This window comes from Tetrao urogallus, assembly GCF_951394365.1.
Source record: "Tetrao urogallus genome assembly, chromosome: 3".
NCBI lineage: Eukaryota > Metazoa > Chordata > Aves > Galliformes > Phasianidae > Tetrao > Tetrao urogallus.
The window spans coordinates 66,376,073-66,398,790 of NC_136815.1; the positions used below are offsets into that span (position 1 = coordinate 66,376,073).

A 22,718-nucleotide genomic window follows, 5' to 3' on the forward strand; every position below is an offset into this window, starting at 1 on the left:
TTACTAATTCCATTACAAAGTACGTTTCTGTTTAATTTAATAATGAATATCCAAAATAGTTCTAAAGCTTTCCAAATGTAACTGCTGTAATGAAAGGATTAGGGTGTATTTATGCCAATGCCCTTCAGTAGATGAAATCAGAAATGGCTAATTGTATGCCATGGACTCCGTGTTGCTAACACACAATAGAGATTTTGGTGGTTTTTTGGTGTTGTTGTTTTTTTTTTGGCAATAACACCTGTTTTTGTAGTGGCATAATCTAAGTCCCATGTAACCGTAGATTCATTATGCTAGTCTAAAATACCCTACTAGATTTTTAGATACAGTAGAGATTTTCAGTATCGGTGAAGGTATAACGTCTTTTCACTTGCAAAGAATTTTTGAAGCATGAGTGCTAATAGGATTTGGTTCTTTTCCAAGCCTCTTCTGTGGACAGCAAAGACTCAATTTCATTAAAAGTAGTGGCAAATAATAACATTTCTTTTAATTAGAAGATCTAACGATTTCCACATGTATTTGTTCTGTGCATTATTGTTCGTTGGCAAAACTGAGCTGCTTGGTAGTGTGTGAAATCGTTATGTCTCAGTAACATCTTATGACGGATGAGGGAGGATTTACAAAACAACAGTTGCTGACAGGACACAAAACATTTCACTTTGATGGGGGAGTTTTCCAAAGTGAACTTTGTGGCTTAGTTCTGTCATGCAAAGTCAAATTTACATAAGTTTTAGCGATCCTTACAGGTCACCCTTAAACTTGAATAGAAGTTGTGTACGTGAAGCAAGGACTGTGCGAAACTCTTTACTGTCTGTGCTACTCAGCTGTTAGCTACTAGGAGAGACATAGTGCCTGTAGTCTATGTAGCTGTTACACATTCTTCTTTTCTAGTGCTAAATTAGATTTTATTGGTCATTTACTTGCAGCTCCAAAGCTGATATTCTCCTATGAGCTTAACAAAAATGGTAGCAAGTATTTTAGGCGCTGCTTTTTCTCTTATCTTCCTGCATTTAATATTTCAGTTCAGTTCTTGGCAGTATTTTGGGAGGCAAGTGGGAAAGGAAAAGGAGAGTGTCAAATAGTGACCAGTCTTTCTAAAGACATAATGTGAAGTAGTAATACCTTCATGTAAATATTCTTTCTTGTAGTTATTTTTTCTTTGTTTGTTTATGTTGTGATTTACACAAGAAGGAGGGCCAGAAGAAGACAAGGCTGACAGCAAAAAACAGCCTTGGAGAGTTCTTAAAGCTATGACGGGCTGCAGGAGGTGGACCCAGTGACATTTTCAGTGTAATACTGAGCACCTGTTGGAGTTTTTCTGCTTCGGTTCCTTGGTGACCTGGTGAGAGCCAGGTGGAACTGATGTTGGGGACATGAGCTGAGCAGGCACTCTGAAGCATGCCGGCACAGAGAGATGGAGAGATTACCATTATAATATGGTTATTCTTAAATTTTTTCCTTTCCTCTGATTATAACATATTCTTCTTTCCATTCCAGCAAATGTTCAAGTACACGTCTCAATTTCAGCACAGAGATGGTGTAATTTCGCAGGTTCAGTTTGTTCTGATTTACAGTTGTTTGCATAGGACGAGAGTTAGGCCAATAAAGTGCACTGTGGAGTTTTGCCTTGTAAAAACCTAATGGCAATGGATCTGACAGAAGAGGGAAGCGCAGAAGAAACATTTAAGACTATTTATTAATCAAGAATTCCAGCAGTAAGGCTTTTCTTGCCTTGATTCTGGCAAATGTACAGATGAGAGATACTGTGCAGAGAGCGTTTCTGCACAAACAGAGAAAGCCCTCCAAATGTAAACATTTGAGCAGCTGGCATGGGAGATTAGTGCAGCAGGGGCAGGAGGGGGGTAATACTGGTTTGTGGCGCCGTCTAAATTTAACAAATTTTAAACAAGGTCCTTTTTCTAGTCTAAAGGTTATAGATCAGAAAGACAATATCAACCAAGTTGTAGAAGTCAAAGTCATTAACTACTAATTAATTAAAATTAACTTGTCTTTTCAAAACTGCCCACACCACCCAAAAATAACCAAAAAAAAAAAAAAAAAAAGAATTTTGGGAGAAAATTTTCTATGCAACCTGTTGAATTAAGGAAAAAAGCTTTCCTACTATGTGCAAAAGACAAGACTTTGCAGTGTTTTTGCTTTGGATTGTAAATTGTCTTAATTTATTATTCTACTTTTAATTTCCTGTGACTGAATATGAAATTAAAGGAAAGCATCATGCTGAAGCTGAAAGCGATGTAGGATCTATTAGCTCTTAGTAGTCATTTGTTCCATACACTGTTTTACATTATTTGGGTGGGGGGGCTAGGAGTGGTTACATTTTGTTTTTTTAACTCCTTTCCAAATAGTTACACAACAAGGCTTTCCATTGGTTTGTGTGCTGTTTTCTTGTGGTTTTTGTTCTTGTGTTTAGATAACCTTTTTAATACAACCCTTTACCTATTTGTTGTGTGTATTTTTGGAAGGTACCTTAATTTCTTCTTTTTTTTTTTTTTTTACAATAGAGATGAAAGTATTGATATATGAAGCCAAAATATGTATTTAAAAAATTAGAGCTGTGCATTGTTATGATTGTCATTGAGTTCAGAAATATACTGAAGAAAAAGATTTCCTGGAGAAGTGACAACATAGTTCAGAGCACATTGTTGCTGTCTTTTGGCATCATAACATTAGTGTGTGTCCATTGGAGACTTGATACAGAAGTTATTGGAGCCAGTGGAAAAATTCTTGCTGGTTTCAGCTGGCTTTGGACCATGTCCTCTGTAAGCTATAATGGCTTTGTTAGCCATTATCTATGCCAGGCCATTTTAAAATCCTTCTTCCTCGTGCTACTTTAGATTCTCTTTCGTAAGAAGAAAGATCTGCTGCCACTTCCGCTGTCATCTTTGAAAATATATGAACTTTGTTCCTTTTTGATGGACAGTTGACACAGATAAAGTCCTCGAAGTTGCTTCTGGAACATTTTCAAGCCAGAAGGGAGAAAACCCCAAAGTAAAACTTGTTAAGTCTTTCAGAAAATGAATTGCAAACAGTGGCAAAGTAAGGAACAGATTTCATCAACCAGTAATTTGTTGCAAAAGCAATTTTTTCTTTGCTATCTGACATGCATACCCAGAAAGTAAGCACAGTTCTCAGTACTGCTTCCCCTTTTTCAGAAGTTACTGTGCTGTTGAAAGTGTAAGTGCAGGTATGGTTGTGTCTGTTTTCACAGATGTTAGCCTAAGTTTCACCTAAATTTAGAGCTGAGCTTGGAAGGATTGTGCCACAGCTCCTTGATGGGGAATGGATACCAATGGTTTGGAATACTCCTGTTAGTGTGAGTGTATAAAGCAGGAATGTGGTCAGCCATGGTGAGGGAGGGCTGACCGAAAACAGGAGGAAGAACATCTTCAAACAGCTTGAATCAGAAATGCCTGAATTCTGATCTCATAGAAGTTCATGCAAAATCCATGTGTGAAACAAAGCTGTGTGCAGTGTGAAATTTGGTATCATACAAGTATCAGAAATCATACATTGGTGTCTTATGGAAAATCATGCTGAATTTTTTGACTTGGAGAAACTCAGTCGACTGCTGTGTACTGCAAAGGAAAATAAAAATATGAAATGATGTACATGAAGTGGATAAGTGGAAAAGAATGAAGTAGCTTGAGTTCTGGAACAGCTGTACTTCCAGTCACTTTGCCATAGCCTGTATTCCAACTTGACTTTTATTTAGAAAGTGGACTGGCATAGACAAAGAGTTAAAACTCTAATAGTGACATCTTCCATTAAAAAAAAAAAAAAAAAAAAAAAAAAAAAAAAAAAAAAAAAAAAGGCCAAAGATATTTGAGGTTATGATGGAATAAAATTCTCAGAAAATTGTAAGGTGAATATGCTTTGTTATTCTTAAAGTGCTCTTCTTTCCTTCATTACTAAATTTGCATGATTTTTGCCGGTATGTTTAGCGTATTGATTATTCTCCAAAGGGAGTAGCCTCTGGAGAATGCTTCTGATTAGAGAGGAAGTTTGGGACCTGAATCTCTTATGATCCTGAAATGAATTTTCTTGTGACTTTTTCAGAGTTATGTGTATTTTCTACTGAAATGTTTCATCTCTAATGGAACAAACTTAACGTCTGTAGGTATTCATCTCTAAAGCAGAAGGCAGATGTGCACATCCGCTTGAATGTGCTTCATCCATTGTCCAACAAGAAAATGTTTTCTCTATACCTTCTCCTCACCCTTGTATTGTTTCTTGACCACCATTATTGATCATAATGTTCAGCTGTTATGAATCAAAATGATTCATTGCCATCAATACCTGAGCTAATGCTGGAGCACAGTATGTGTACATTGTTGTTTGTCTTTGTTTTAAAGGGTTGGTCTGCTTTGGCTAATTATTTGTTGCCAGAAATGCTTAGCATGGAAACTGTAGGTGCAGTTTGAGGACTGTCTTAGGTTTCCATCTAGGGCTTAAGAATTAGGCTGTTGTGCTCTTTGTGTCCAGGTATGTATACATGCTCACATAATGATGCGTACAGACATTTGAAAGAGCTTATTCAAGCAATGTGTGTACATACCTATGTATGTGTATATATATGTGTATATATATATATATATATATATATATATATACACGTGTATATGTACACATATAGTCATTTGAAAGAGCTAATTGAAATAGTACAATTCTTGGCTGTTGACTTGAGTCCTCTTTGTGACTCTGTAATTAGCATTTGTTTTATGATCTGCACTAATTTCAGAGCTCTGAAGCTGTTTTGTTCATCTAATTTAAGTTTTAATATCTTTGGAGGTTATATCATTTTTCAGTAATATTTTTGGCAGTTTTATCATTAAAAACTCTGAATGCTTCTTTCTTGAAAATTTGCTTTGACATTTGGGTGATTTTTTAAAATTTTTTTTGTCTCCCTGTAGCTAAACACATACAGTCACCATAGACTTCAAAGGGAAAAAATAGTTGCACAACTTCATTCTAAATTAACCAAGTATTTGTGTGGGAATTGGATTACAGGGACTGGAAGTGGAAGCCAGTTCCCTGAGCTTGAGTAAATCAGAGCAGCTTTTTTGACTTTAGGGAAGTTCTGCAGATCTTAGTGAAAATTAGCTTTTGCATATCAGTACATATATTTTTTTTTTCCATTCATCAACAGCTGTATTGTTTTTACCGAGATAAAATTTTCACAGGCCAAAAGTTGTGTGTGCCAGAAGCTCAGCAGCTACTGAACAACGATGAGAATCGATTGTTAATATACTTTGTCTCTGGAAAATTCACTGGAGGACACCACTTCCACTAAAAGACAGGGGGAACACTTCAGTGTACCTCAAATAAAAACACTTTCAATAAAACTAGAAGTTTTTTCTTTAAAACCAGAAGAACACATACACAAAAAACTTTTGCCAGGATTTATTCTTATTTTTGATCTCCGTAAGAATTAGTTATACAGGCATTAGAGCAGACATTTTGAAAGTTTTACGTTTCATCTGCTTCTCCAGTACACGTTGGAATATCTACAATGGAAATGCATTGAAAGTGGTCAAATTTAGTGGCCTGATATTCCCTGTATTGCAGTAGAAGTTCTTCTCGGTAGTTTTTCGAAGTATTTTGAGTTTCATAAAGGTGTATATCACAAGTATAGCGACTCATGCCTTCCATAGACTGAGCATATTGGCTGACCGATTTAAAAGAATGATGAAGCCTATTAAAAATGACTTCTTACTGCAATGATGAATTAGTTTTGCTCAAGATCTCTGATCCTTTCTGTGGTTATTTATGATTGATGAATGCTTAACACCAGCGGAAATTATGAAAATGTCTTTTTTACTGTTGTTGGTCTTTGACATTTTGAACTCTGTTTCCTGAAGTCTGTTGCCAAAGCCTTAATAAAGATAGATCTGGGTTTTTGCCTTGGTTGTGCTATGCTATTTGGTTGAGCTCATCTATTTTTAGAGAACACTGAAGTGTAAGCGAAAATAAGTAAGCAGCCTTTTCAGACTTAGAAAAATTTGGCTTTTTCCATCTTAATTCTTCCAAGATTGTTCTCACTAGATTTATTAATGGCCTTCTTACGGCCAAGTGTAAACAGACTCTTTTCAATTGTTCTATCCTTGGGTTGTGGTTTTTTTTCACTTCTGTTACGATATTTTTGTCTCTGTTCTATACTGAGATTTAACTGGATGTTAGTGTCCATGTGGATTTTCCTTTGTATTTTAAACACACTTTTCTTTTAGGTCTGTCACTGGTTTTTAAACATCTCTTGGTTGGTTTTAAGATGTTTCTTTGATTATTTTCATCCATTTTCGTTGTGTGTCTTTGTTTGCATTTATTTTTTACCACAGAAATAGCTAATGCTTGCTCACAAATCTGTATTTTCATCCCCTTTTCCATTCCTCTCACTACTGAGTCTTTACCAATTTGAGTTCTGTTCATGTGACCTTTTTCCCCCACCATCTTCACACCAACAAATGAGCATTCACTTTGCCAGTGAATATAAACAGTCATTGCATTTTCTTGCAGAATATGGTTTCTGTTGTGCGTAAGTGCCTGAGCTTGTAGCATTTACTGAAGGCTTCTGCTTTGCTTCTGTCTTTTTCTAGATTATCATCTTTGAATTTCTGCAAAGGCTACCTCACTGGTCAAATCTGGAGAACATATCCACTTCATTTTGTCAAATGAATCATCATTTTGTTGCTGTTCTCACTTCTTATATATATAAAAATATGTATTTTTTAACTTATTTCTTTTCTTCTTTTGTACCACCTGTATGGATATCCAGAAGAGACATGTAGTGTTTTCTACGTTTTTCCCTATGTAATATTATAATTCATTGAACTCCCTCTACTTCTCTCATTGCAAGCTCATCTCTGATCTCTCTCTGATGATATATTTCATCTTGAATAGATAAATCTTCCTTTTTCTTTATTGTCTTCTGTTTTGGTTTTTATTTTGTTGTTGTTGTGTTGTTTTTTTTTTTTACTGGCATAGAACAAAACATTTTTCTTTTTGTCACGTAGCTGTCATTGCACTGTCAGGTCATGATACTCTTATTTAGTGCATACGCATTTAACTATCCAAAAATATGATAAATATCATGAATAAGGAAATTTGCTGACACTTCTGTTAGAAGCTCCCTCGTGAGAATATTTCGAATTTAATCTTTTTCCCTATATTGCCTTTACATATTCATATTTTTGACAGTTATGAAAAACCTATTTTCAAAATGCAATCTTTTTTTCATGGGCTGACACATTTTGACAGTGTGCTGTGACTAAGGGTTTGGACTTATGGAACGTAAGTTTCTAGCAGTCTAACCTGGAAGATATAAGTTAGCTCTGAAAGGGTACCTTTTATATATAAACAGATTATGATATGTTCCCAAAGCAATATTTAAAAAAAAAAAAAATACAACAACAAAAGCAGTATTGTAACAATTGAGGCAGCTTTCTGTGCACTTCTGAAAGTCAAAATCAGTCATTTCGCACTTACGAAATGCAAGGAAACCTTATTCTAAGCACCTGCCAGCAGTACAGATCTTTATCCATGGTTCAACTTGACTTGTCAGTTCACTTCCTAGAACGTCTGCGGCCTGCAGTCTTACCTCTCACCACAGTGATGAACTGTGAGGTTTGTATGAAGCTACCAAGTGCCATAGAAAATATCCATTGCAGAGGTGCTTTCTGTGCTATGTTGAATGAGGGTTTTGTCATCTTACTGGGATTTACGTCTCCAAAACCAAGAATATTTACATTTTAAAGCTACTTAAAATGCATCTGTCGTCCAGAAGAAAAAAAAAAGTGTTTATCCTGATTGTATCAAGTACATGGCACAGTGAGGGTGTGATGGAATTTGACGTGTTCTGGAAGCTTCTGCATAAACATGTCTTATTTCTCTGTTATCTGTATGTCACCCTAATCTTGATGTGGCATTTTATGGGATTGGACATGCAAGTAACACGTGCATGCTCAAGCTTGTGGCTTTCATGGATGTCATTAGATTTATACCAGTGTTGAAATGTCTTTCAAGTACTTCACATTTCACAGATCTTTAGCTATATTTCTGGAAATTGAGAATCTGGTGGAAGATAGGAAGTACTTTGTACTTGGAATATTAAGTGGAAAATATATCAGCTTGTGTGGTTATGAGCTAAAGCTTGCTTTTTTGAACATACACCTACTTCCAATACCAATCACATTTGTTAGAAAAGAATGTTCAGCAACCTGTTTCTTGTATTTGTGTATTTATTTTATTTCTTTTTATTTGTGTATTTATTTTATTAATTAGCTTCAGATTTCAACAGAACAATTTTTCATCCTTCACAGGACACAGTGACAGTAACTAAATAAAGTAAACAGTAAGTAAATAAATTGAGCATGAGAAGGGTCTGTAGCAAGTTCATTTTCACTTTACTGGATTGAAGTTGACTTGTTAACTATGAGAGCTCTGAATTGATGTTGTTTTGCTTTCTTCCTGTTACCGGCTTCCTCAGCTCTGATTCAGTAAGGCCCATAGCATGCATGCTTGCGAGTTACTACAGTGATTGAAATGATACAGGATAGATAGAGGATACATTTCTACCTGTAGAGATACAGGGATATTTTACACTGAGTGACCTTACCACGGTGAGGACAGGAGAGAATCAAATCAATTTATAGGAAGGGAAATTTTAATTAAATTACGAGGAAAAAAATACATTACAATAAGGATAGTTTCAGCAGTAAAACAGAGTAATTGCAAATAGTGTATACCTCTCACAGGAAGATTTTAGTAACCTCTGCAAGGGCAGATAGATAATGCTACTTTGCTGCTGGGAGATGATGAGCTTATACAGGAGCACTCTTGCTTGCACCTGGCATTGCTAGGATTTCTGGTAAACAGACTTGCTACTAAAATGACAGGAGTGTGGTCAGCCATAGTGAGGGAGAGCTGACAGGGCACAGGACAGAGAACATCTTCAGACATTTCTGATTCAAGCTGTTTGAGTTCTGATGTCCGCCACTTGACGCCTGACCGTAGAATCTGGAATTGCTAGCTTGATACTAAAACAGACTTAAATGAGGATAAAATGGGGTTGGAGGTGTACAGATTTCAAAACATAACTCAGATTTTATAAGATGACCTTGAAAGCTTCATTAGATGCATAAAATCAACGTGATTCTTCCCATATGAGTTACTACCATGGATGTTGAATGTCTTTCTCTTTTAGTACTGTGATGAGTGACCTGATTATTTCATGCCAATGCAAACATGGGATGAAACAATAAACCAACATGAGTAAATTGCATAAAAATGCATTTTTAAAAAAATTTGGAGCAAGGAAGCATGTATTTTTTTCCTTTCTGGCTGCAGGCTGTATGCAGGTATCATAGTGATCGTCACGAGTGCATCATGGAGTACAAAAAACAAGCTGTATTCATTGTGGCCAGTTGAAAAGGAAGATTTGGGAAGTCACAGTTTATTAAAAAAAAAAAAAAAAAAAAAAAAAAAAGCATCCAGGTAATCTTATGATCACAGTATTTTGCTCTATTTTGAAACAGGAGCTTGGATTCATTTTTTGTCAAATTTAATGCTAGCATAAAGAATTTCACTATCATCTCAAGGCAAGTGGCCTCAGACTTTTAATGTGTGCAGTAGATCTGATCTAACATGTTTGGTATTCTAAATGGTCAGTTGTAGCCAGTTGCTGTGTCATTCAGCAAATCAATAAGCATTGCATTAATGGAGTTTAAATTTCCAACAGGTAAAACTACTCTTGTTGTCACTGTGTAACTGAACTTGCGTGCCTGCTCTAGATCTTATTTTTCAGGTTTACCCACACTACGCTTTCAAACAAAATGATTTCCTTTATATTTTATTTTGTCTCTTTTGTTTTTGGAGAAAAACCCAAACAACTACATCTTGCTGATGCATCTGGTACGTTGAGTGCTAAAAAAACAACCCAATTGATTACCTTTGATTTAAAAACTCCTCAGAAGGAAGTTGCATAACAAGACTGAGATCTCAAATATGTGAGTTTTGGCAAAGAGCTGTGGAAGAAAGGCCTCACAAGAAAGGAACTTGACATTTTGAAAAACTTTTATTGTCTGGTGTGGACAGAGAACGGGAAGTCAGATCACTCTCACAGGCAAGCTGCAGCCTCTTCCTTGCTGACCTTTAAATACCACTTAGTGTCATCAGAAAATCAAGGAAATGCTACTAACAGAGCTTTGGGTCAGAGAGCTGTGTATCAAGGATATCTTTTGAAAGCAAACAGAAGCCGACTCACATTTTTATAGATATTTTTTTGTAAAATGAGATTCTCACGACAGCACTATTTATATTTTAGTAGATCTTAATTGATAATCTCACATAATTTTATTAATATGATCACTAAAATTTTCCTAAATACCTGTAAGACATCAGAGCTTAAGTTCATACTTAAAAAGGAAATAATTTGGAAAAGGCATTTTATTATACTTGAGTTGAGTTCTATGGGCTGTGGTATTTCTCAATCTTGTTGACTTCTTCTGAAAATGAAACTGTTATGCCTGAACCACCGATTTATTCTGAGCCTTTATGTACCCTGTATTTTTAAACAGTCCTGCTCTGGCCATCCAAAAGGTCTTTGAAAGCTAAATTCAAGAAGTGGGATAACACTTTGAAAATAAACTGTTTATCCTCGAAGAGTCAGGTGCATGAAGAAAAAAGAAGGTCCCTTATATTTCAGGAGTTTAAGAAGCAGGAAAGAAACTAGATGGCAAATCTAACACTAAACAGTATATACATGAAATCTGATGGTACTCTCTAGTTCTACAAACTGTTTCTTCCTTCCTTCCAACATCTGTCTTGCGGAACTGAAATGAACTTTAGGCTGTAGTTGTATAGGAGCTGTTCAAGACTCTTGCTCAGCTAGAGTCTAGATTTACTGGGGACCTGTGCAGATGCAACTGTGCTTATAATGGGTTTTCTTCAGCTTAATTCAGAAGAAAAGGAAAAGGAAAGGAAGAGAAGAGAAGAGAAGAGAAGAGAAGAGAAGAGAAGAGAAGAGAAGAGAAGAGAAGAGAAGAGAAGAGAAGAGAAGAGAAGAGAAGAGAAGAGAAGAGAAGAGAAGAGAAGAGAAGAGAAGAGAAGAGAAGAGAAGAGAAGAGAAATCTTGTTGGTTTGCATTATTTAATCGTTGGAACTGCTAGCAAAGTTCTGTAATGCTAGTGTAATTAGTGGGTTTTACAAGTAGAGACATTTTGAAAAATTTTACGTAATTCAATCCAGCGATCTTTTTTATTTTCCTGTTTTCTTTTTTAATTCTACAGTGCAGTTACAAAACACTCTGATTGTAGAAACTGAATTTGATTCTCGGCAGAACATTTTCCACAACCTGTTGCTGTCAAGTGAAACAGATGATAAGGGCATACTTCTTCATACAACTATATTGACTGCAATACACGAGCTTGGTTTCCCCTCCACCTGTGGTACACCCTATGTTCTTGTCAGTAACCTGTATTTTTAATGCTGGGAGAGAAGCTGTTTCTTGTTTTATGTATCTTGTAAATATGTGAACAAAAGTAAGTATGTGGGAAATGGAGACTACTGCTTATTTCACCCTGTGAGCCCAGACATTTCTTCAGGAGAAAATAGAAGTTTATTTTGTAGAATGAGGTGCAATATGCACTGAGATGAACTTAAAACCTTGTAGGGTTAGATGAAATTGCTATTTTTCCCACTGCCTGAGATACAGGTCTAAGAAAAGAGCATGTTTCCTTATGAGATCTCTTCCAGTCTTTCAAACCCCACCTTCCACTTAGAGCTTTTTTGTTTTCTTTTGTTTAGGAACAGTGGATGATAGTAAGTTCAGAGAATAGTGATGAAAAAGACATGGTAAATACTGCTTTGATTCTTTAATAAAACTGTAGTTGATCAGAGCAGTCTGGTACCATGCATTGTTTGTGCTAAATACACAATTCTGGCATGAAGTCTGTGCAGCGTGCAAAATAAAAGGTAACAAAAAAGTCCAGATATTAGCCTGAAGTCACATCCATGGCAAATTCAGGATAGGATGCAAATGGGTTTGCTATCCGCATTACCACTTTCAGTTGCTTTCATGGGAATCTGCAAACACTGAATCTTACTAAGCAGTCAGGAACCTGTGTTGTTTATGTCTGTTTTTTCATTGCTTAAATTTTTTTTTTTAGCTTTTTATGCTTCATAAGTACTTCCTCAAAAGTACTATAATTAAATGAATTACCTTTTTGAGCTTGTTGCTCCACGTTTCTAACTTTTAGCTAAGATCAATGTTGATACATATCATATACGTATCATATATGATATCATATATGTATCATATATATCATATATCATACATATAACAATGTTGATACATATGGAAAGAAATTATCATACTGTGTCATGAACAAATTCCTTGACAGTTACAGTCCTACAGAAATCACAGATATTCACCACAGTAATAAAGCAGCAGAGGCAGAACTCTTTTCAGCCCTTCCTGGACTAGAACTTAGGTTCAAAGAACTCCCTCTTTTATTTGGATAATGATGATATTTCTGGTGAGTTGTAGTTTCATGCCAGTCTTGGTCAGAATTCCACCTGAAAGCTTTACGTGAGCTTTACTCACTGAGTGGTGAGTTTTGCACATGCAGTACCATGTTCTGTGGTGATGAGAACAGCATTACCAACCACGGTCATCAACCTTCCTTTCCAGAGTAGGAATCCTACTCCAGCTCAGAGCGGGTTGATACTGTAATGGTTCTCAAAAACCATTTTTCAGAAATAACTGTCTCATAACTAAACTGAAAAGTAATTTTCTGTTTAGTATGGAAGCTTCTCCTAATAAGTATATCAAAAAATGACTAACAGGTTTTGAGAGAAACGTGAAAGATCTTAATTAGCAAGTTCAGAAATATGATTTTAAAGTTGAGTTAAAGTGTAAAACTAAAGAAAAAATCAAAATTTTCTTTCAATCTCAGTTCCTGATCTTCTCCTGTTAGATTTACTACTGTATGACTGCACGTATTTCTGAATGAATGTTAAGATAAAAATGTATAAAGGTCTTGTTCAGAAATCGGTGAAAATTATTCCCTTGATTTTAATAAGTTTTGAATGAGAACTGAAGTAATTTTTAACATAAAGAAATACTGAAATAGTTTCTGCTTTTCTTCTGAGCATGTTTAAATGCAGTACGGTGTCTGTCAGTGGAACTTCTTTTGAGCATATTCATCGATTGGTGTTAGTAAATTGTAAATGTTTACACTTGATTATGCATATAAATTGAAAATAGTTTTATGGTAGCAGAGTTTCTTTTATGTAAATCTGTGGAGAACTAGTAATAAAAGCCTGGGATTCAGGCAGCATACAATTAATACAGTGTTCTCAATTAAGAGTAAAGGTTGCTTTTAGATATGTGTGTTACTTGTAATTCAAATATAACTGAAAATGTGTTTAGATGACCATATCTATATGGTGCATTTTAAATAGCAAACAGTGGCAATATTCCCATCAAATGTAACATAGTATTGCAGTAGATGCTTGTAGTGCCTTCTGACATTCATACTGCTTGTAGGCTTTGTTCCAGTTGACCTTTAGAAGTGTCCAAAAGTTACAGTTTGCAGTTCAACTAGTTTGGCAGATGAACATACGTGACTATTCATATTGTTTTAAACGGTAACCAGATGTGTGTTGTTTTTCTTCTTTCTCTCCCACTGTTTTTAAAAAGTGATGTTAATCCAAAATGTTAATCCATTTACAGGGTTTTTCCACAGCACCAAACTCCCCTTCAGTGAATTCGCGTTCCAGTACCTTGGGTCCATCGCTGTCCCTTGGTAATATCTCAGGAATGACAGCAAACCCAGAAGTGAAAAAGCGCAGAGCACCTCCTCCACCAGTTTTGACACCTCCGTTGCAGAATCTGGAGATGAGCGGACAGGAGAAGACAACAGTACAGGTAACAGGGACACCACAGAAATTGAATTCTTTGCTGAATATGCTGGCTACCATCAGTTCATTCATCACATCTAAAGTCATTCACAGACATTTTGACAAACCACTAAGTACTGCACACTGAAACTATTGATCTTAGAAAATAAAATCGTTAAAAGTCTTGGAGTTTTGTACATATTTACTGGGCTTTCTTGAGACTGTCCCACGCTTTTCTCTTTTACGAATTTTTCTAAATGGGAAAAGTTTTGTGAAGCGTTATGCTGAAAGAAGGAGAGAGAATAAAAAATAAGAATAGAAAAGCTGGTAATTATATAGAGTGGCTAGGTATTATTGGCCAGGATAGTCTTGGAAATTAGGTGAGTGTTCTAGTGAAAATCCTCTTTTCCTCAAATACTGGTCAAGATGGTGCCTACATCCTTGTTTCTTATGCTGGATACCAGAAGATCTACCCTGTTTTCGTAGTTGTGCCATGTGGTCTGGTAAAACAATGCAGTGTTTTAAAAAGGATTGCTGTTCCATGACATAGTCAGCCTGAATTAAATAGAAATTGAGGAGAAAAGCCTTTCTGAGGACCTAACCTTTTGAAAAAAATGGAGTTTAGTGGAAAGGACTTATTAAACATGCATAAGCACATTAAGATTTTTGCATCCAGCATTAAAAACAGCATTCTAAATGTGAACTGTGAAAGTCTAGATATATCTAGACATATTCCACTAAATAGGAATGCAAGGAGCCAATACTTTCAAGGTCATGTAATGGGACTGGCTTTGTCTACTTTGGGCTTGTCTTATCTACAGCAGTTTTATCTTTGGAAAGTGAACTGTTAGTCTAAAATGGAGTCTGGAAGGAATCTTTAAATTCAGTGCCACTGATGAGGAGGAGTCTAATGCTCAGTCTAACTCCTTGCCACTCTTGTATTTGCTTGTGTTGAACACACCTTGAGTGCCTTCTCCAATGAATCATTGTGTAAGTTAACTTGGTAAAGAATCATGGGATCTTATTTTCCAATGCTTACGTTAGGCAAAAGTGTGATTGCTGGGACATGAAAATGCTTCATCTTTCAAAACATGTAACACTCCTTTTGCAGACATGGCTCAAGAGAAACAATTACATTGAGGCTTTTGGTGCACTTTCTTGTTTTAAGTTTCCTTTTTTCTTGTTTTCCTTTTGAAATTCCTATAGTAGGTACTGTGATGAGGTTTCTTGTGTCCCCTGGATTTAAGTGTTCACTGTGATTAAGATAAATAGGTGTTTTTCTATGAAAATGTTATGGCACTTCAAACGCTTAAAAATTTTAAAGTAAGCGCATTATTCTGCCATTCTCTTAGGCTTATTTGCATGTAGTGTGGCACTGACATTTTGCATTCTTTTGGACAAAACCAGTCAGAAGCTAATCTCTTTTTAATACTAGCATTTGTATTTTCAGCATTGTTATAGATACTAAAAGTGTTGGATTTCTGAAGCCACTTGGAAAAAAAAAGTATTTGTCAAAAATAGCATGCAGTTCTGTCAATTTCAAATTCTTAGAGTCTAAAGGAAAAGCTGTGTTGAAGGAAAAGAGGTGAAGTTTGCATCAGAAGATATTCCACTGAGAATTTTGGGCAATACAAGTGTCTTGTCGAGCTAACAGCTAACAGTAGCCAGTGAATAGTATGGTAAGAAGTATAACACAGTTGCTAGAGTTACTTTGCCTGCATTTCTGGGGGGTAGCAGACGTCTTTATGAAAACAATTGCCCATGTCAAAACTGGATTTGTGCTCCTGAAGCTCCTACACTGACAGTGGTTCACAGGCTTCACTGTTGTAGTTCAAACAAGAATGTATGGAGTACAGTTGAAATGGAGCACAAGTTCCATGAAGCAATCAAAAACTGAGGGAAGAGATTAGTTATGTATTATGTGGGAAGGCAGCAACAGAAATATCGTTTATATGAATGCCCAAACAGTTCTTTCTTATCTACGTGCAAACTATCCAGTTTGCTGTGAATATAGAGTAAAAAATCTCAGGGTGTAAGTTTATTTCTTTAGTTTATGGGAAAGAATTAGCACTGATCTCTTTTTTTTCAGGGAAGGACGTCAATTCCTTATTAATGGACTTCCTTCCATAAAAAGATAAGATGTTTGTTTAGAAAACTTTATTTATGTGCAACTGTTACTAACAGGAAGATCCTGCAAAGGGGGAACATGTTTATTTCCAGTGAAACTAGCACATTAATAGAAAATGAAAACAGTGGTGTTCTGAACTTTCAGAAGCATTTTTCTTTTCAAACTATCTCCTTCCATAAAGCTGTGTAGAAAAGCAAATAGTGTAGCTGTTATGGAGACATGCAGTTTGACTTTCCAACCCAACAAGCACATTATTTTTAACCCATTGTTGAGCTCTAGGGCATTCCATTTTCTTTACAGTGTAGATGTTGCTTTTAGGAATATACATCTTGTCTCCCTGCCTAGTGATTATAACCAGAAATTTCCATGTGTATGAAGAGATCAGAGATGTTTAGGCTTTTAAATTTACATTTTTTCTGCTCATTTTTCTGGGTAGGTGAGTCACTGCATATAATCATACTATAGTGCGAGTTTTGTTTCTGTGGAACTTGCAGTAATTTACCTCCTTCTGGGTAAGACCCCCGCAGTAACTCTAATTATCTTATAGTGTAGCATAATTAGTTTTGCTATTCCATGTTTAGTTTTCTTATTTCAGTGTCTGCTGTAAGGTACTGTTTCCTCTGTAACTGTTTTAAATCTCTTCTAGCAAGTATTCATTTTGCATTAGATGACAGTTGAACAGTGTTTCAGAGTGTGCTGAGCATGCACCAACTATTTTGCATGGGCAGGCAGACTCAAAGAAAGAAGCACATAGATTTTTTTCGTTAGAAAGTATTTTTACCCTCTTTTTAAAAACATCCCCAGAGCGTTGCAATTTAGAATGATGGGAAGCCATGTGAAAAAGTATTCTTTGAAAGATCAAGATATGGTAATATTTCCAATAGGAAATCCAGAAACTAAGATGCCTTGCTTGTAGAAGCAAGGAAATCCTTTCCTTGGTAAGTTGCAACTTGGAGCATGCACTGTTCAGATATGTAGAATAGTAGTGTATGGAGTGAACAAAAGATGAAACTCCTTTACAAACATTCTCTGTTCACTGTCCCAGCATTTTCAAGGATGTGCTAGCAAAACCTGGGGTCACCTTATGGTAGGCAGAGTATAAAATGAGTCACCAACAGAAAAAGCACACATCATTTAGACAAAACATATGAGAGAAAATCTGTATGAGTAGAGCATTGTAGAGTACATGGAGAGAAGCTGTACGTGAAATCTGACAATTAAGCACATCTGATTCAGTGACCTTACTTAAAAAGAGAAAGAAGTATAGTTCAGATCATTTCTTGGAAGAGTTGTACAACTGAGTATTTAAATCTTTTGGAGATGGAGAGTATTATACACTGGCAAAATAGAGTTTATGGGAATAATTACCTTTTTTAATGTCTATGGAAAAGCGAAGAAATTGGAGTGAAGGGAGATGATAAATAAGGCCCGAGGGGCTTTCTGTAAGAGCCTTTTCTATGAAATGGAGTGGTTTGTTCCAAGCAAAATCACGAGGCTTTTTGGAGACAACTTCAGAATTAGAAGAGGGCTCTTCAGTGCTTCCATCTTTTTAATAGCTTTAATGTCAGAAGCCAGAAAACACAATTTGTAGAATGTGATAAAGGAGCTGTGTGCTGATTCAGCTGCTGGGATTTTCAGAATCAGAAGTCTTTCATGTTGCATGAAGATATAAAGCATGTAAGTTTTGCTATTAGCCAGTCAAATTCCTGTACTGTGTGGAAGAGTGGGACAGTATGACAGGCACAAATATTCTGACATTTGTTTTGTAGTTTTTAATTTCAGTTTCAATGTGACAAGACAGTCAGTTTAAATAAAAAGTGTCATTGGCTTTTATTGCAGGTGTAAAAATAGCCTCACATTTTCAGAAGGCACTAAAAATGAAATTTTCAGGTTTTTTCAATGTTTACATGATTTCTTGGGGGTTGCTACAAACAAACAACCTTGCCATTCTGTGGATTTTGCTGTGCTTCTTATGTTCCTCTTTATTAAAATCTCAAGCTTGGATTGCTGAGGACAGTTGCTGACTCATTATTTTTGGTCTTACCTTTAGAGCAGACTGCTTGCCCCAGTGTTTTATCAAGTATCTATTACCAAAAATAGCTGATTTGTTGAAGAGGCTTACTCACATGAATAAAAGGCTTTCTCAAAGCATTTAATAGCAAGTTTTCTTTTCTCTGCCTAGACATAAGATTGGTCAAAATGAACTGAAGGCAGAGAGAACAAAACCTGCCATCAATATCTTGAGAAAGCCTTTTGTTCATGTGAGTAAGCCACTTGAAGAAAATCAACTATTTTTACCATCTTCGTTACATACATAACATGACCATCACATAAGGGTGTTTTGTTGTTTTTATTTATTTATTTTTTTGGAGTATTCCTGTTCTTTTGTGGGTGGCACCTGCCTCACACAGCATGTATTCCCCTGTTTCAGCCCATCTTGCACTTGGAATAGTTCTGATTCCAGCAGCACTCAACAAGAGGAGTGCCACTGAACTAGCAGGCCCCTAGGTTAGGCCTTGAGAAGCATTTTCATGACTTTGGTAGTGATGCCTTTCTCACAGGAGAAGTTGTGTTATAGTACTGTTCATCCTTTTCAGTATAAACCAGTATAAATAGAATACTTCAGTTATTGAAAGATGCATACTCTCTGATTTATTGAGGATATTAGGAACGTGTCAAAAGAACGATACTCTAATGAAATGACCTGTTGAAAGCCACTGAATTTATATCTATCTACAGACAACCCTGAAATACTTTAAATCACATGGTTACAGTGTGTAGTGAAAACATACATGAGGTTTGTTCTGACAGACAGAGCCACAGAATTTTTGAGTAGTGAATGTGAAGGAAAGGTACTAAAGGAAACCCATGAATGAAATTATACCGAAATAATAATTAACATACAGCATAATTATTAAACCATAAACTCATTTCCACTCTGTCCTTGAATTTGTAGTTGTCAGATTTCCCATATACGTGTGCATACTACAGTTATGAACTTGGAAGCCACTTGCAATGATGACTCATTATCTTTCTTAAGAGTAAAATACATTTTAGAACAGTGGCCAAGATTTTAGAAACAGTTCTCTGCTGTTCATAATTAGGAAGCTCAGTTTGTAGCTTGACGTTTTCCACTTCTAAGATGTCAGAAGTTACGTCTGGTTGCCCAGCAACTCATTATCTGTCCATTGGGATTTTAATATCATATTATTTTTCATTTTATCGCCTTCTGTTGCAAAATTTGAATCAAGATTGTAAATATGAACATCTGAGCGTTCTTCCACTCATGTTCCTCCTCAGCATACTCTCATTTTTTTGCATAGATATCTTTCTTGCTCATTTCCATGGTGTGGTTACCACTCTTCCATTTCCCTTTTATATAATCTGAGGGCACAGATGTTTGGCTTCTGACTTCAAGGATAATCTTGATTGGTTTGAAATCATACTGTTACTGCTATTCATGCCAGGTTTTCAAAATGATATATTTCCATGTGGCTGCAAATTAGACCCTAAGGCAATGGATACAGACACTGTAGGACAGTGTGGAATAAGGTACATTTATAGTATGCAAGGCTGTGTCATTAAAGAGGCCATCAGTAGAGCTTTCCATCTCTCTGCTGCATGAGTTAAAGTTTCTTGAATCTGCTTTGTCCCTGCGTACTTTGTATCAGTTTGGCATTTAAATTAGCAATAATATTCCTGCAGTGGGCCTCGCTTCTAGGAAGCACTAAGTGCTTAGCAAGGAGCCTGTGTTTGTGCCTTTTTTTCTTATGCGTTTCCTTCGACTATCAGAAGGATCATTTTATGGGAGAGGCACGGTACCACCAGGCATTGCAATTGCGACTCTGTTCCTCAATTTCACAACAACTGAATGAGAACAACCACTGCAGACTCGTTTGTGCATCTGCTCCCATTCATTACTGTGAAAACTTCTCTCCAACTAGAGCTCTGTGTTCTGAGAGGAGGAGACTCAAATCTGTTTATATTTACCGAGGTGGTCCTATTTTTGCACAAGTGATTATAGTCATAACTACATGAGGGTAACAGAGGGAAGAGAAGGGTTTTTGTTGGTTTTGTTGTTTAGTTCTTTTTTTTTTTTTTTTCTTTTTTTTTTTTTTTTATTGCAGCAGAATACCATTCTGCTGTAGGTATTTTTGTCCCTTTTGAATTACACCTTTTTTCTGTATTTCAACATGGAGCGAAAGGTAATGAGCAGTTCATAGTGGAGACTATGTGACAGTTGTATTCTTTGTTAGTAAGGAGCCTATTATTCAACAAGAGGGTGGACGGACTCCGATCAGTTATCTCCCTTCCACAGGTTACACCTAAGTCAAAAATGTCTGCTTGAAGTCAACAAGATATGAGTGTATGGTTTTTTTAATCATCTTTCAGAGAGGAAGGGAGGTTTCTTTTGACTCAGAGGTCTTCTGGGTGAGGACTTTGCAACCTTTCTCTTATGACACATTTCCTTTCCCCTTAAGTGTTCTGTGAATGTGGTTATTTTTTCTTTTTTTTTTTTTTTTCTGTGAGGAATCTCAAAAAAAAAAAAAGTCTCCTGTAAGAATAACAGATACATGTTGCACGCTGTGAGAAAGGATGCAGTGAATCAATTTCTGCACTAGGAAAAATCTGTTTATCAAAATGTGTCCTTTAGCTCAACAAAATATTGCATCTTGTAAATCGCTTGTCAGTTTTCAGTAAGTTCTCTGCAGATAAGAAAGCAAGGTTTGTTCCAAAGAGGAAGGAGAGCACAGTTTATTTATTTATTTATTTGAATCGTTGATGAAAAGAAATTTAATGACTGGATTTGCACCTCTTTCTGTTTTGTTTGTTTCTTCTACTTTGGTGTTCATTTTATGCATTAAGAAGACTTGATACGTGAATGGTGCATGTTATTTTTAAAGTTCCATAGTCCTTTTTGACTGAGGACATCAAGAGTGCTAGATTATAAATGTCACTGATGTTGGTGGCCAATATCTTAGAACCCTTAGGCGGTTTGTGGGATTCCTCAGCAGTATTCTGTGATGAAGATTAGGATATTGAATCTGCCTAAAAGATGTTTAGTTTCTTGGAAACAGTGTTTAGATGCCCAAGGTTATGTAAGCATACATAAAGAACACTTTTTTGTGTATGGTGAACAGGTAATCAAGGATGTATAGAGGTCTTTTTATAGTTCAAAAATAAACCTAATACTACTTACCAGAGTTCTTGAGTGGTGTATTACAACTGCTAAGAAAACTTGCTAAATCATCCTCTTTTTCTCAATTGTTGTATTTTAGTACAGTGCTGTACAATGCCAAAGACTCCTTACACAATTTGCGTGAGTTTTGGTTTGTGTTTTGATAGGGTCACAGTGTGATTGAGTCTACCTCCGTGTATTGATGTGAATAGATAGATAATTAATAGAGAACTCTACTCGTAATGGAAGTTCTGTCTACAAGGGGCTGCTCTGAAAGTAACAGCTCCTATTTTATGATGTTGGCCCATGACATCAGAGGCCGTGACATCAGAGGTTATATGGCAGTAGAGGCTGAACCTTCCTGCTAGGATTTCATTACCTTTTGTTACTGTGCAACAGATGGCAGCAGAGTGGCAGTCTTACATATGTCATCTGATGTATGTATGAAGCAAAGGCATGTCACTGAATTTGATACATAGCGCATTTCAGAAGTGGCAACAGTGACTTGAAAGACAAACTTTATTGTTCCAGATGGCCACACAAAACTGTCACGCCACAAAATGAGGAGCATCTCAAGCAGCTCATCCATGCAGATCAGCAGATTATGATTAAGAAACTGTACAGAGCTGAATACTGGCTTCAGTGTATTGGAAACAATAGTTGCTACGTTGGAATATCACAAATTTAGCACTAGATGGGTCTCAAGAATGCTTATGCGGGATCTGAAAGAGCACTGCATACAAGTTCGTCAGGACCTGTTGGAACAGTAGTATGAGGCTGAAGAGACAGCTTCCAGGGTCACATTATTACCAGTGACAAGACATGGTGTCATCACTGCAAGCCAGACTCTAATTGCAATCCATGGTGTGAAGACGTGAATTCTGCATTGAAGAAAAGGATCAAGATGCAGCCCTCAGTGGGTACGGTGATGTGCGCTGTCATTTGGATAGGAAAGAGGTGATCCTTTTGGATTTCCAGTCAAACAAACCATCAGCTGTCTGCTACATCACAGTGCTGACTAATCTGACAAAGAGTCAGGACTGAGATGAAAACCTTTCTCATGCAAAACGATAACAGCTGGCCACATAAGAGTTCAAAGACCATGGAGCATATTGCCATATCCACATTAGTTTGGATTTGGTGCCTTCCAACTTCCATCTGTTTGGATGGACTGGTGAAGGATGGACTGCATGGGCAGTCCTAGCAACTGTGCTGTCCTAGAAGCTGTGAAACAGTGGGTCACCTCCACTGGTGCAGGTTTTTACAAGTGTGGCATTCAGGCTCTTACTCATTGCTGGCAAAAATACATAGGTAAATAGTGGTGGCTATGTTGAAAGACAGTGTTTTGTAGCTGATAGTTTGCTCTATCAGTGCTATTGTGCTCTTTATATCTGTTGTAGTTCCCATGGAAATAAGTAGGAGGCATTACATTCAGAGCTAACTATGTATTTCTCTGTATTTCACAATAAATTCATGTAGAAAATACTATTTTGAATGTTG

General features: G+C 36.4%; 1 protein-coding gene across 1 annotated transcript in view; it reads left to right on the plus strand.

Annotated features, from left to right (window-relative positions):
* The window catches only part of COBL (cordon-bleu WH2 repeat protein), a gene marked incomplete at both ends in the record, with an annotated part of 147,503 nt that overhangs the window by 64,204 nt on the left and 60,581 nt on the right, over window positions 1-22,718 (plus strand). Inside the window, one exon of the mRNA XM_079533895.1 lies at window positions 13,745-13,939. Within this exon, the coding sequence (XP_079390021.1) occupies window positions 13,745-13,939 (195 nt within the window). The remainder of the gene's footprint in view (window positions 1-13,744; window positions 13,940-22,718) is intronic.